The sequence below is a fragment of the Pyrgilauda ruficollis genome, unplaced genomic scaffold, assembly GCF_017590135.1.
Source record: "Pyrgilauda ruficollis isolate IOZ18807 unplaced genomic scaffold, ASM1759013v1 scaffold22, whole genome shotgun sequence".
Taxonomy (NCBI): Eukaryota; Metazoa; Chordata; class Aves; order Passeriformes; family Passeridae; genus Pyrgilauda; species Pyrgilauda ruficollis.
Window position 1 is genome coordinate 4,675,723 of NW_024521428.1, and position 15,880 is coordinate 4,691,602.

A 15,880-nucleotide genomic window follows, 5' to 3' on the forward strand; every position below is an offset into this window, starting at 1 on the left:
ATTTAATAATTTGGAGCTAATAGTGGCTCAGGCTTTAATCCTGTTATTTTCAATTGAGATTAAGCATTTACTATTCCCATATTGCATATAATCTCACATAGATTTACATATTTTAATATGTTTTATAAACTGAGATAGTCCCAGATTTTCAAATAATTATTAGATACCAAGGATTACCAGATAAGTTTTTTAGATACCAGTCATGGCTCACTGAATTAAAGTATTTTTTTTATAAAATGTGTAATTTATTTCTCTGTGTGATTGCAACTTCAGGAAAGAATTCATGTGGCAGTGATGTGAATTAGCTAATCTTGTGATAATTTTTCTGTTTTACAGGAAACATTCAGGATCCAGATGAGCCGATTTTAGAGTTCAGTTTAGGTAGGCTTAGTGATTTTTATTCTAGTTTTCATAATGCATGCTGTTGAATAGGTGTGGGGTTTTGTAAGTGTTGATTTTGAAGTGCATTTCATATAGGAAGGTTTGCAACTTTTCTCTGATTTTTTCTGGAGATGTGGTACAGTTTTTGTGTTTCCTATACAGTATCTTTTGATAGGAGACAGCAGTTTCATGTTGTGAAGTTTCTAAAAGTCTATAACTGAAATATCGGTCTTACAAAATTTTTAGTGTTTACTATGTGAATATTTTTATTAAATGTTTACTTTGTTTCTGTGAAGATGCAGTGAAACTGCCTTCACTGTCAGTAAAACAGCAGTTCAGGTCTTCAAGCAAGCTGAAGATTTGCTGCAAACACCATTTTAGGGCAGAATGGTTTCTAAGAATTGAGGATTACGCATAACTTCTTTCCTGGGGTTTTTGCTGTCAAGTGATAATGCAAGATGCAGAAGTGACCTGAATTGTGAGATGGTTGAATTTGTACAAGAAGCTTGTGTATTGACTCACCTCACTTGAAGAATGAATTAATCATATTTTCTTCATGAAAATTCAGTCCACATTTTCAACTGCAGGATGTTTTCCTTGGCTTAATAGTGGACTAGTATTTGAAAGGTTGTGGTCTTAACAGTAGGCTAATGAAAAATTAGCAAATTTTCTCAGTTGTGTGTAATTGTGTTATGAATAATAATCTTAACAAGCATTCTCAGAGCTGAATGAGGTATTTCAATTATTTTCAGATAAATTAAAAATTAGAATTGCAAAGATCTAGAATTACAAAGCTGTTTAGCTAAATATCATAATTAACTTCCTGCACGTAGCTGAAGCAGAGTTGGACCACACTGTAGCTACCTGTATCTAGCCAGATAGAATTTGGCTGTGAAGTTTAGTGTAATTGTGTAGAGCCACTCGTTGAAATTTTTGGAAGTTGTTTCCTACTCACCATAGTCCTTTTCCCAGCAGTTAAACTCACAGTAACATTTTAGAGGAAATAAAATGCTGTCATTTTACAATTACAAGCTGGTTTTCCTCAGTAGTGCTGCTTGATCAATGTTTAGACACTTCTGTTGGTTCTCCCTGGGCAAATGCCATTTGATAATGGGCTTAATGGAGCGTGTCTTCGAATCAAATGCAGCCACGGTCATGAGATTCCCAGGGGAAAACCTGCACATGGGCTGTTAGGATGAGCTTGCCAAGGGGGGGATAGGCATGTATTAGAAGAGAACAAGTTTAAATTGCTGCTCCAGAGTTTGGAGCCAGACTGAGCTGATGGCATGTTTACTGTTTACGTGCACAAAGGTGGGTGATATCTCCTTTTATAGTGTGGTGATAGAATGAATATTAAGCCCTTTGTGGTTTGATTGCTCAGGGTGTATAATGTGGTTTTATAAACATGTAGTCTTACAGCAATATGAAAAAGATCCTGAATCTAAATTTATTCATCTGTTGCATACCTAAAGCTTGCAGTGAGCTGCTAACTCCATCGCTAGATCGAAAACCAAATAGTTTTGTAGCAGTGAGTGTAACTACGCCTCCCCAGGCATTCTGGACGAAGCATGCACAGACAGAAATTATTGAGGTGAGTGCTGAGGTAATTCTAGATGAGATTTAAAATCAAAGCTAACACAGGAATAATTTCTTCCCTAACAAGTATCGCCTTACATTAACTTTTGGCTTTTTGTTTATGATTACAGGGAACAAGTAATCCTATCTTTCTAAGCAGCATTGCCTTTTTCCAAGACTCTCTTATCAATCAAATGACACAAATCAAACTCTCCGTGTATGACGTCAAAGATAGATCTCAGGGAACAGTAAGTTTTCTTTATTCTGTTGCCTGCCCAGTCAATGTAAAGCAAGGAAATGAGAGGCAAAGAGATAAAATTAGTAAATTCTGTGGAAGGAAACAAAGGGAGAGCAGCACTGATCATATAGAAAACAAGATGGGTAGGGAAAGGAGGAACTAATGAGATTGGCTTGACAGAGTGAGAAGCATTGCCAGTTTTCTCAAATAAGGCTTGTCTGTAGCAAGTTTGGAAACCATGGATTTAAACAAAAAAGGTCCTGTCACTTGTGCTCTTACATTGTGGACTACTTTAGTGAACTAGATAATGAATAGGATCAAACATCCCCAACCGAGGCTTCAAGCCTGTGCCAAAATGCCAGAATGAAACTGTCCTTTGGAACAGAGCACCTAAATTCTGGGAGTCCTGATACATTAGATTTTGTTCAGGGGTAAGGTGCATTGCTTTACTGAAAAAAAACTATAAGTGTCAGCACTCCCATGTTGCTACTTGGATTTGTTGGCAATACAAGTCATTTATTCTCCCACTGTTGTCCAGAATACTGTTTCAGGCCCCATGTGTCTGCTCTTCTGTGGCTTTCTCAGGGCAGCAGAGCTGTCACTCTCTGTTCATTGCTTCATGGAGAAGCTCTAGGGAAAAATAAATACCTACAGAGGAAGTAAGTTCTTCAGAAGGAGACAAATTTGGGTCAAGGATGCAGCCTGAGCCCTGTTCAGTCATTGCTTTCAGTGTTCCTGAACTGCTTGGCCTAAGCTCATATATACTGAGGTGCCTCCATGTATATCCTAGAGAAACAAAAATGCATATTTCTCCAATAGAAGAAAAACTTTTATAAATTATCAAATATATTAAATTTTAAGAGATTTTAATTAATTATATGTGGCATATTTTGTTTTGCTTTTGCTCTTGGACTTGTCTGCATAATAATTGTATTTTGCACTTCATTGCTGTGGTCAAAGCCTTTGCTCACTGTAAAGGTAAATAAAATACTGGAACTCATCTTCTTTCAGATGTATTTGTTGGGTTCTGGGACGTTCACTGTAAAGGATCTTCTTCAGGAGAAGTACCACAGGTTGCACATAACACTAAGGTTTGTAATATTTTCCTTCTTTTAACTGTTAATTCTTCAAAACATGCTTGAGATGAAAACCTCTTATGTCATGACTAAGTGGAAATGGACTTAATTAAACTCCCTTGTTTTGATATCAAGTATATTCTGATTATCAAAATGTATGAATACATGCATTTCTTCTCATTGCCATGTTACCCTTAAATGTATAAGCTGAGCACAGAGTATTTCCTAGGCTGCCTTCAATTCCATGCAGCATCCTTGCAGAATAAGGGGAATGTTCTCCCATTGGACTAACCCATTAGAAAATGATTCCAAATGAAGTTGAAAAGCTTCCTGTTTAAAATGTTTTTTAAGTTTGAAGATTAATAGCCTTTTATAAGTGTTTCCTTGTTGATGAACAGGTCCTCCTCCAAAAAAATCTCAACGCAGAGTATTTGTTGCAGGTCGGCTGAAAGTGACCGTGTTGGTAACATCACAGTTATTGGATGGCAGATGGAGGAAAAATCTGACCAAAGGCCTCCAGTGACAAGGTCACCTGATACAATTAATGGAAGGGTGAGTATGAGCATTGGACCAAATTCAGAAGAATGCAGATTTATTGCCAACATTGAAATAAGCTAGGTTGATATCTGCCATCAACTTTCCTGTCCATCTTGATATTTAGTAGTGCTTTACATTTTCAAGATACTGTAAGGAGCTAATGGTGATGAAGCCATTTTGAGTTTTGCAGAGCTCTTGGTGCTCACGTGTAGGGTTAAAAGTCTTGGGGGAAAAAATTTAATTTAAAATTATTAAGCTTTAGTATCAAGTATTCATGTTCTTCATTGGAAGAGGCTTCTGATACTGTTCATTGGTGCACTTGGTGCATGGATAACCAGTTTCAGAAACATATGGTATTTTATTTAACGTTGTGGTTTGGAAGGCACCATTAAGCAAAACTGTAATGAAGATGCTAGGGAATTCCCAGAATTGTTTGAGAGCAGATGTTTGCAGTACTTTCTCAGCCTGGACAGCCTAGACATTGAATTCTGTAAAGCTTGTGTTTTGAGTATCTTGGTGATCATTGCACTCTTACATGTGCATTATATTCACAGTGTGCATTAGAATCCCTTTTTATCCTCCAGATCTGTTCCAGATTGATGCAGTACCTGTAAGGACTCTGGAGCTGTGCTAGCATAAGTAATTGAAAGGCTGGATGAAAAGTTTTGTGGCATTTTGAAGTATGCAGTAGAAGTAAATAGGAATGTTTAGGATTTATTATTCCAGCCTGCAATATTTTTTATCCACAGTAAAAATATTTGAAATACTTATTTAAAGCATAGGTGAAGTTGAATATTTGAAGTCTTTCTGATAGGTCATCACTGCATATTGTTTGGGCACCGAGGTTTCATTCTTTACTATTTCTGATTTATCTTGTTTTTGTTCAGACTGTGTTGCCAGTTGATGAAAGTTTAACAGAATCCTTAGGAATCAGATCCAAATATGCTTCATTGCGGAAGGATGCACTACTGAAATCTGGTAAGCTGCCCTGGGCTGTAACAAGTAAGCTTTAGGTATCAATAAAAGCTAATCTCTCCCTGTGCACCTGTGGCCCCAGGGCATTTCAGCAGATGTTTCATTTGAATAGGAACAGGCTGCTGATTGAGCAGTCCTTTGAGGGTCATACCAAAATAAATCATTTTATCATATGCACTATTCTATATTGTAAAAACAGCAGAAGCAAACTCCTGCCGTTAGAGTGACTGCAATATAACATTTTCCAGGCAATTTCATAGTCTATCCCTAAGAAATTGTTGCAGGGTGAGGAGAGGGACAGAGGAAAGCAAGTTGCTTTTAAAAAAGAGTCTTGCAGAAGGGTTAGTTTTCCAACAAATGATTGTATGAGAGGAAAATGCACAGTACATAGACAAAAAAAAAAAGCATTTTAAAAGGTGAATATGTATTTCGTTTAATTTCCGTAGCAGTGTAGTAAGTCATTTGGAGTGGAGGCTTTTCCTGCAAACACTTGAAGAATGGCCACTGCAGAGTGACCATGCTAGAAAAAGGCAGATTGATACCTGGTTAAACCAGATCTTTACAGCAGGGTGTTTCAGCATGTTAGTGAACTGAAGCATTAACTTTAAGAAAGAAGAGACTTTGTACACTTTTAAGTCAAACCCTAGGCTTAAATAATATGGTTTTAATTCTTTAGTGTTTGGTGGTGCCATTTGCCGGATGTATCGTTTCCCAACCACCGATGGAAACCACTTGAGAATCTTGGAGCAGATGGCAGAGAGCATCCTGTCACTGCACATCCCTAGACAATTTGTGAAGCTGCTTCTAGAGGAAGATGCAGCAAGGTGAGTTTTGGGATGGTTTACACGTGCAGTACTATGGCAGTGATGTGGCTGTTGCTGAGTTACAAAGGCATCAATATATCTGTGTTAATGCACTGACTACTCAGTGAGATAAGAAATGGGTTTGAGAGTCAGAAGAGTAGTTATGAATTGTAAACAAAACAGAATAAAAGCAAGTAAAATGAAATGCTGTAGTACAGTAATGACGTTGCCTCATTTTAGGAGGTGGGAGGGAGAAGGAAATCTGTTAAGCATTTTGTAGGTTTATTGAGAATTTTCTTCTTTTTGAAGCAATTAACTTTCTTCCAGGCAACATACTCCTTTATGAGTATTTCTTCTACATTTGTAGGTTGTGGTTTGCAAACCTAATGTTTTATTATTCTGTGTAAAGGCCAAGATTGGAATGTTAAAGCATTTTAGCTTTTAAACAGTAGGTTTAAAAGCACCTATTCATTATGAGGTACAACCATGATAATGAAGAGTTGGCAAGCTTATCCATAAGATGCCATGTATGATGGATGTAGGTTAAGGACTTGAAGATAAGGAGAATTTAGGGTGAATGAGCAAAAAGATGTGTCTTTTTCTAAGACTGTAGGCAGTGAAGTTAGAGGTCTTGGCCAAAAAATGTGACTGTTCAGAGGCTCTTGCTAAAATCATGCAGAGATCAGTGGATGCCTGTTGTAAACAGGTGCAGCTTAATAACAGCCCAGGTGATTATTAATATGACCTTGTATATGTCCACTGGGTGGTGTGGCTCAAAGGTAAATAGGCCTTTGTGTAATTACTGAGAAAGGCTCCCTTGTCTCTGTTCAGTTGAGGTGACCCTCAATAATGTGCACAATCACACTTTGTATTCATAGAGTCACTCAAATTTGACCAAGTGCTCTGTTCTCCATTCTCAGTGCTGCAGCCCAGAGGAATGACAGCTACACAAGCACAGCTGTTTCTGTCTTCACATCCTGGTGACTTTTAAAATGTCCTTGGATAATCACAATTGCTGTCTCTTAGATAAAACTCTTCTGGGCCAGAGCCCTTTGAAAGGAAGCATCTGCTGAGGGTGTGATATTTTGGCTGCATCATTATTTATGGCATCCATATTCCTTGCTGTCTTGGCTCTAAGGGACAAACAAATAAACTTGAAGTGTTAAGCTGTGAACTTACTTCAGAAAGACCAGGGCTCTGATGCATGGCTGGTTTTGAGCAGGGAGTTTGATGAGGTAATCATAATAGCATCTTATGCAGAAAGCAAGTTTTGTGATGAAACTGGAAGTGTCTTTATCTAGGTCACTGATAAATATACTTTATGCTGTTGCCTGTTGGCAAACGAATCTAATGTTTTTCTTGGAAATTCAGTTCTTTTTGATAATATCCTAAGTACTATGGTGTGGGAATTGCTCTGTGAAATTCTGTCTTAAATTATACGCAGACAATTGGTTAAAACTATGCAATTAGGGGTATTGAGATAACTGCAAAAAGAACTGCTGGATCCTTTTGACAGAGAATTGTTCTGCCTTTTCTAGGGTAACGTCCTGTTGAATTGTGTCTGGTGTTGACTTGTTTATTTTTTCCCCTTTCTTCCTTTTTTCCAAATAATACACTAATCCAAGAAGAGAGTAATACAAGCATGACATGGAGTACACTGAGTATTTTCTCAGCACCACTGCTGGGGAACAGTATGTAACACAGGACTGCCATGTGTGATTGGAAACCTGGCAGTCGGGGTACAAGAGAAAAGCCAAGGTTTTCCTGTTCATATCTATGGATGTCCAGTCCTCCTTTTTTCTACCCTGAGTGCCCAAAATCCTGGATTTCAGATGAAGGTTTTGTTGGCTCATCTTCAGTCTCTCCAAACGCTTTATGCTTGCAGTCTTTCCAAACCCTTAATGCTTACACTTCTTAGGCTTTTCCTGGCCTTGCAAACTGTTGTGTACCTACCTTACCAGTGAATATGCTCCTTGTACCTAACATCAGATAGGTGCTAATAGCCCACCTAACCTCTGTCACAGTTCTTAATTAAAGAGCCACCACAGTTCAGTAAAGTGTCCTTAAAAGGTCCTCACTGTCCCAAGTCACCTGACACAATGACAGTTCCCATCATTTGCCAATCCTTATATAGTTGGAGAGCTCCTGCAGAAAGGTGGGGAGCTCTGCTTGTGACCAATGCCTGAGGCTCCTGGGGGGAGTACAGTGTATTCTGCCTGTGAGGAAGCAATTTACCTCGGAGTAGTGCTCAGCCTGTGCTCTGAGATGTGCTTGGGATGTGTGTTTGGAAGCTTTTCCAGTCTGGTGAGTAGCTCAGACACAGTGAATAGAGAGTGTGTCAGCTGAGGATGGTGCTCTGTTGATACAATGTGAAACTCAGTCTAGTGGACTATGGACATAAACACCTCTCTTTCCTTCTCTCCCCATTTTTTTTCCCCCAGGGTTTGTGAGCTAGAAGAATTGGGAGAACTGTCTCCTTGTTGGGAAAGCCTTCGTCGACAAATAGTTACACAGTACCAAACAATTATTTTAACTTACCAGGAAAATCTGACTGACCTGCACCAGTATAAAGGTGATTTATTTTTTTTTTCTGATACAAATGTGATTCTTCTCTACCAGGATGGTTAATGCTTCTCTGAAGTTGGGAACCCAGAATGTTTTATGATGCGTAAACAATGCTATTATATTTTTTGTCTTTATTAATAGTTATTGTGAGTTTGCTAATTACCTGGGAATATTTGTCTGTTCTGTTCATTCTCTTACTTTGAAAATAGAGCACAAGTGTGAGCAGTAACAGAAAGATTTTGGTTTGTTTTTTCTTTTTAATTTTCTCTGCTTTATTTTCAGCACATAGCAAATGATGAATAAAGCTTCTCGAACGTTTTAGCATAGGCACAAGGAGAAAGGTTTTATGCTTACTTTTGTCTTGCATTTCTCAGGTCCTTCATTTAAAGCCAGTAGCTTGAAAGCTGATAAAAAACTGGAGTTTGTTCCTACAAATTTACATATACAGAGGATGAGAGTCCAGGATGATGGAGGATCAGGTATTAGTTTCTCTTTCTTCACTGATCTTGTTGCTTTTCTCCCCACTTTTTTTTATTTCCTTCGTCAACCATAGAGCCAAGTTTCTACAAACTACTGTAGTAGTGCTACTTGGCATTTTTGTAGCACCTTCTATTCTCAGATTCCAAATCTCTTTACAAAAGAAGAGATGGAAGTATAATTATTGCTGTTCTACAGGCGGCAAAACTAGGTTCTGGAGTTAACTGAACTCTAGGTGGCACAAGTTAGCCTTTGTACTAGGGTTGGGTTAAGCTGCTGTGTCACTTCCAGACATTCTGAATTGTAGTAGAATAAAAAAGGTTCTGAGTGTTGTTTCTTTTTAAGCTTGTATGCTTTTTCTCCAGAATCAACATGTATGGTTATGCAAAATCACATTTTTTTCACATCAAGCTTGTTTCATCATAAATAACCTGGGCTTTCCCTTCGTTTACCAGTAATTCCCTGTGACCATGGACTCACACTTGTCTCACATGTCCATGTGAGGGATTCCAGTAATGGCAAGCTTTGTATATGTACCAGTGTTCAATACTTCTTTTTCACTGTCAATCTTCTAGATTAAGCAACAAAAGACCTGCATTAATGTATGGGTCTTGCACCTGAAAAAGTGTTTGATGGATTTACAGGCCCTCTAGAACAACTCAGTTTTCCATGTCTTTCAAACCATGGCAAATTTTTCCAGAAATTAATTTCAGAAAAGTTTTTGAATTTACACAATTGTTAGTTGATGTTAAAGATGACAGGTTTTCATTTGTAAGTCCTTTTTGTCTATCCCAGATCAGAACTACGACATAGTCACCATAGGAGCACCAGCAGCTCATTGTCAAGGCTTTAAATCAGGTGGTTTGCGGAAAAAGCTGCATAAGTTTGAAGAGGCAAAGAAACAGTAAGTAGAAATACTATTGTGTCAGCTATTATTGTGCCTTTTCCTCCTGGTCCATGCTCAGTTATTTGGAAAATCATTCCATTCTGTTTTTATTTGATTCAATAGTACTACTATACAATATTTTTTATTGAATACTTTTCTGTGCATTTTTTTTCCAAAGAAGGAGAGGAAAAACAGTTATATTACTGTATTTATGTGTTTACTGACAGGCTCTTTCTAAGAGTCTTTTTATGATAACTTTAATTTTTCTGAATACTTGTTCATTCATTTAATTTAGCTATTTTAGGTGTTGGGTTTGGGTTCTGCCCAGTTGTGGGTCAGAACATTTGCTGAACATCCTCAGCTGCACTACATTATGCTTCAACCCATTATTTTCAGAAGACTTTCACCCCTCTCATAGCTTCCAGGTCCTGTTGCTGAGCTCTCGTTAGTAGGAACCTGCTGTGCCCGATTGGTAAATTCCTTGTTGACAAAATGGGTTTAGTTCTGAAGCTATTGCTGGAGGCCTTCCTGCATTGCCTAAGGTTTATGCACAGATTGGGCTTCTGAATTTGGCCTCTGCCCTACAAGTGGGATGCTTGACCCCCATGGTCCTGTCTGCAGGGACTGCTGAGTGTGGAAGTGTGGATGTATGAGCTGTAGGAATTGCAGAAGCTAGGAAGGGCACATTTGCTAACATGGCACCCACTCCAGCTCCCAGAGAAGGGAGAGTCCTGCAGGGTCTGCATTGCTTCTGCTGCTGTATGGAGCATTTAAGACACAAGAGCAGCAGGACAAGGAGTCGTCATAGTCAGAGAAAAGGAGATCTTGATAATGCCCTTCCAAAGAAAGGATTAGTAGGATCTGGAGCTGATAGGACGAGGGAATGACGTGGGAATCAACTGCAGAATTAATTTTGGCTGTAGAGGAATGAATAGCAGCATCTTGTGAATGTCAGTCAGATATGTACTGATAAAAAGATCAGTGCAAAAACACCTAGTGTAATTATTCAGGCTGACAGAGTACACTAGGATAGGACTAGAGGAAGCTGTAAACTTGGGAACACTGGTATGCTAGGCTCACCCTTTCTGTTCTTTTGATACCACTTTTCCTCTTTGAAATAACCTCCTTCTGTCAGCGTAGCCACTGAAGTGGTTCTTGCTCCTGCAATAGCTAATTTCCCATGTGGAAAATCCCCTCACCCAATAATTAGGTTGATTGGAGAGTTTAATTTCTGTCCAGTACTTTTCCTCTAAGCTTTTCAGAACTGCTCCTTCTGGGTCTCTGAAAACTGCAGGTTCAACATTTGAAGAACAACTTTCATTTTAAGTGCATCTATGTTATCAAAAAAGCCAGTATAGTAGAACTGAGATCCATCTCTTCAGTTTCATTGTTACATTCAGTTCCTTCTTCTTTCATTGGCATAACTGTGCTTGGTGCATTCACAGCATTTCCCCAGATCAACTCATGGTCATCTGGCAATCTGTGGTATTTTGCTTACAACTTCACACGCCCATCTTATTGAATAAATGACTCAAATAATTTATTTCTCCAATCATACTTTGTTTTGTTTCTGCTTTTGGTATTTGCTAACAATCTGCTAATTTTATTTTGGTTTTTTTGTTTTTGTAGCAGTTATGAGGAGTGTTGGTGAGTTTTCTGTTTCTGAGAGTTCTATAGAAGGTTTCTGTTCTCTGGGTTGTTTTATTTTCCTTTTGTTTGACAAAGATCTGGTGTGTTTTAAAGTGTGCAGGGCTTTTTAATGTCATGCATCATGGCATCCCTAATTGTGCTCTAAGTAATTGTAGCTGCTTTGTAGAACATGATGTGTGAATGAACTTCATTTCATCTGCAATGTTTGTTTGCAATGAACAGCTAGCTTCCTGGCTCTCTCTGATCATAAGAAGTTAAAAAACTGAAAATCAGAATGCAAGGATTTTATGTATTTTCCTTTGTTATTTCCAGTAAAAACTATCTGGAATGAGAAACTTTTCTGCCGGTGATGGAAGATAATTAAGATCATTTAATGCATTTTAAAACCTTGATAGTGACAGATTTGGCATGGTGTACATTTTTGTAATCCATGTCTTTATTTAAATATTTTCACATAACATTTTTTTCTCATTTTGTGGTGTTCAGTGCTATCAAAAGCAGACATCACTGGGTGGTTCAAAAATGCAGAAGTTCTGCTCTAAATTACTCTTATTAAGGTTGAACCCCTAATGCACTGAGAATTTAAGTCTGTGTTACAGTTTGCTGGTATAATACAATGAGAGCTGTTCATTTGAAAAAGCCATTGCAGGTTGGAAAGTAAGTATATGTGAACTTTACACCATGATTTTTTCCCCAATCATCCTAGCAAATGTTTATGATTAAAAATACAATAATTCTAAATCCAGTCTCAATATGCTGCATGGCCTTTTCTGCCAACTATGTCTTTATGCATGTTAACCCACACTGTCGTGGAAAGAAATTGCTCAGAGGAATTGTCACTAAGATCACCAGAAAAGCACAAATCAAGTACAGGGAAAGCCCTAAAAGCTGAGATTAATTTGCTGTATGGGATAGCAGTACTGGGGAGTGGTTGTTCTCTGCCCCTCAGGTGGGTGAGCAGAGCACAAACAAGGAAACTCTTCCAAGAATCACTGCTGAGTTACATCCTTTGATAACAAATCCCTCACCTTACTTTTGTAATGGAGCTCAGGCAGACACTGGCATAAGGCTTCTCCGGTAATATCCTTTAAGGGATAAGAATTGGAATTGTGGCATGATTTTGAAGTGTGCCCCACGCAACCCTCGTGTCCTACCTCACAGATACACTGCAGAAATGAGCAGCATTGCTCTAAGGGTAGCAGAGGAGTTCACACTCCTTGGAGGTCATAACTGTTCCTGTAAAAGAAACTCCTCTCCATGTAAGCTCTCAATGTGGCTGTCTCATTTAACAGTGCTGAGATGGGTGCAAACAGTGCTGAGATGTGCTGTCACTATGCTGAAGCCATTCATGACTGAAAAAAAAAAAATTAAGACAATACACAATAGGTGTCCTCTGATGCTTGATGCCATGTCGAGAATGGATATTGCACTTGGCACAGCTGGAGATGATGTAAGGGCCTGGTATTTGGGTACCTTTCCTCCTGGGAAGGAAGAACCCAGCATTTTGCTTGACAAAGGGAGTATTGGTCAGTTGGTTCCAAATAATTGACTAAGAGCACAACTTCAGCTTTGAGTAATTTTCTAAGTTAAAAGGCAGCTTTTGTGAATGACTCTTTCAGGTGGGATCAGATAACCCTTTGGAAGTGCTATTCTTTCTTCAAAAGTTGTAGACCATCTGTCTTGGATTGGATGAGAAACTTCTGTAGACATCTAAACTAAAAAGGGCATAATCTGCTCTCTGCTGTCAAATAAGCAGTCTTAGTGTAGCTGCATTATCCCCATGTAAAGATATGTTTGTCCTTAGCTTAGTATATTAAGTGTGTGCTAAGAGAAACTACCCAAAGAACAGTGTCCTTGGATTACCCTGAAGATGCATGTTGGTTTTTTACATATCATAAAATTGTGTTTGCTGGTGTAACTTGATTCTAGTCTGCAGTAGGGGAAATTATATACTAGCAGAAGGACTTCTTTGTTAATATAACAGTGTTTGCATTATGGATCTGGGTGGCATTTCTCTGTTAGAAGGAGCACAGTTTTTCTTTTCATGATGTTAATAGATATGTGATAAAACATGTTTGTAAGCAAGGCCTCAGTGAAGTATCTGTGTTGTAAGGAGAGGGAGAATGGAGCAAGATGTCTCTGCAAAAAGTGGTTCTGTATCTGATGGCAAAATCTGTCACACACATTCTCCTCAGCAAAACTGTCCCTCTGGTGTACAAACTCAGCCCACAGCCCCTTGGTATTAGGGTTTAGTAAATCTGCATCTGAATGCTTTTAGGCATAGAAATCTCTAGGATCATGTTCCTGCTGTGCAATTGCCCACTGGACTTTCACTGTTGATCACTAGTTTAGGTACATTTTTGTTGTCTGCCATTAATTCCCCAGCATGCCACTGTAATGTGTGTACCTCTAGATCAATTTCCCCCCTAAAATCAGTCTTTCTTTTTCAGCACTTCAACAGGTTCCCAGTCTATAATATACATCCCACAGGACATTGTTAGAGCAAAGGAAATTATTGCACAAATCAACACCCTGAAAACGCAAGTCAGTTACTATGCAGAAAGGCTCTCAAGAGCTGCCAAGGACAGATCAGCTAATGGCCTTGAAAGAACACTTGCCATCCTAGCAGATAAGGTAGGAGAATAATTCATCTCCCTGCTGAAGCACAGTGTATTGTCTATTCTGCCTGTACCTTTAGTAGGTTTTTTTGAAACATCTGTTTTACCTTTTTCAGTAGTGTGTTGTAACATGCACAGACCTAAACAAAAATTATATCAGCCTTTAAAAGTTCCTGGTTTTATTTATGTTGTCTCTTACTTTTGACACTCTTGCTTTCACCTCCTCTTTAAAGTGCAATGTCCTCGGATTCCCTCTATTCATTCATCACATTGCAGTAATGTGCATTCTTCACTTTTATATCCTTTTCTCCATAACCACCTGGGGTTTTTTAATGTTCTGAGTCATCTGTCAAACAGCAGCAACTGTGTGAAAGTTAATGAAACAGTTCTGTATTTTTCCACTGGAGAAATAAGGAATAAAGGTGACACAGCCTGTGTTTGAATTATAGTGATGTCAACCAGTTATTTCTTGATGTGTGCTATCAAAAAACAGACTGGACCCACAGCTGAACACAATCTTACAGGGAGAAGAAATCCAAATACAGTTTCACTGACCTCTTCTGAAGCAGAGGTGAAGCAGATCTGAAGTTTCTAGACAGTAGTAGTGGTCTATCAGCTTGCCATAAATTGTCCTAGTGGAAGGGATACACATACAACTTTGTGTAATAGACCTCATGTACATGTATAATTTATTATAATACTCATTCTAAATGAGTACAATGTATAACTGATCTGTGGGGTTTTCTAGAACTGGATTACATGTGTATATATATGTGTATGTAACATATTAATGTCTTGTTTGTTGTTTTTTTAGTAGGCACACAGGCCACATAATTTTCATATTCATATGGCTTACAGAAATCCTTTAATACAACGTGGCTAAATAAGACAGGGAAAAAATTGCATTGATTAGTGGGTTATACCTTCAGCCCTCCTCTTAAGTCTTGTTATAATTTTGGACAGGATGATTGGTGTGAGACCTGATCCTTCTGGTGTGGCAACTGTTGTGTGGGGTATAAAAATCATTTAATATAGAATATAGTGAGTTGGAAGGGACTAATCAGGATCATCCTGGTCCTGCATTCCCAGACTCAGACCACGTGCTTGAGAGCATTTTCCAAACACTTCTTGAACTCTGTCAGGCATGGTGCTGTGACCACTTCCCTGGGGAGCCTGTTCCAGTGCTCAAACACTGCACATGTGTCTGTACATTGTTCTAAGCTTTCATCAAATGGAGAATGAAGTGAAAATAAAGATGAATTGCACATTCCTCAGTGAAATTTTCAACAATTACAAATCTAATATAGTAGTACAGACTTTGGAAATGTATCATTTGTGTTTTAGGATCCTATACTATTTTTTAAGGTCATTCTGCAAAGGTATTCTAAAGGCACCTTCAAACAATAGTTTCTTTTACAAAATATTGCTTCTTTTTTTTTTCTTTCTTGAAAAAAATCGAGTATAAATTGTTTATGGAATAATGAAAAGTTTTCAAAATGTGGGTTTATTGCTTTTTAGACCCGGCAACTTGTCACAGTTTGTGACTGCAAGCTGTTGGCAAATTCAATACATGGACTGAATGCTGCAAGGCCAGACTATATAGCTTCAAAAGCATCTCCAACCTCTGGAGAAGGGGAACAAGTGATGCTAAGGAATGATCAAGACACCCTTGTGGCCAGATGGACAGGGAGAAATAGCCGATCTTCTCTGCAGGTGGACTGGCATGAAGAGGAATGGGTATGTTTGCACGGTGGAGTGATGAATCCTTTGTTCTTTTTAGCTTCTTTTTTAATAAGCTCTGTAGCTGCTCACCAGATCTGCATAGAATGAGTATGTAGGAAGTATTGGTCAGCTAGCAAAGATGTTGTCTCTATCCTGCAGGCAGTTACTCTTTGGGATGGGAATACAAGCAGGCTTTAATAAATATTTCTGGGTCTCCTAAACAATGGGAACTGTTAGAGGAGGTGCATAGCATTTTTAAGATGAGGCACAAGGGAAAGTAAATAGCTTTGCAAGTAAAAAACCGACCACAATCCAATGGGCTTTTGCACCTTTATTCCTAAATAAAGTGTATTTTGTGGGTGCTAGCTATGCAATTT

At 38.5% G+C, this 15,880-nt stretch overlaps 1 protein-coding gene across 12 annotated transcripts in view; it reads left to right on the forward strand.

The window, feature by feature from the left end:
* INPP4A (inositol polyphosphate-4-phosphatase type I A) overlaps positions 1 to 15,880 on the forward strand; it is a 111,303-nt gene that overhangs the window by 66,338 nt on the left and 29,085 nt on the right. For 9 of the 12 annotated variants that reach the window (XM_041468379.1, XM_041468377.1, XM_041468383.1 and 6 more), the window contains 13 exons: positions 337 to 381; positions 1,854 to 1,972; positions 2,088 to 2,204; positions 3,206 to 3,285; positions 3,711 to 3,822; positions 4,695 to 4,785; positions 5,459 to 5,606; positions 8,027 to 8,157; positions 8,525 to 8,629; positions 9,423 to 9,531; positions 11,143 to 11,160; positions 13,614 to 13,797; positions 15,300 to 15,518. In XM_041468379.1, the coding sequence (XP_041324313.1) occupies positions 337 to 381; positions 1,854 to 1,972; positions 2,088 to 2,204; positions 3,206 to 3,285; positions 3,711 to 3,822; positions 4,695 to 4,785; positions 5,459 to 5,606; positions 8,027 to 8,157; positions 8,525 to 8,629; positions 9,423 to 9,531; positions 11,143 to 11,160; positions 13,614 to 13,797; positions 15,300 to 15,518 (1,478 nt within the window). The remainder of the gene's footprint in view (positions 1 to 336; positions 382 to 1,853; positions 1,973 to 2,087; positions 2,205 to 3,205; positions 3,286 to 3,710; positions 3,823 to 4,694; positions 4,786 to 5,458; positions 5,607 to 8,026; positions 8,158 to 8,524; positions 8,630 to 9,422; positions 9,532 to 11,142; positions 11,161 to 13,613; positions 13,798 to 15,299; positions 15,519 to 15,880) is intronic. The other 3 variants (XM_041468387.1, XM_041468388.1, XM_041468389.1) reach the window with 1 other exon arrangement.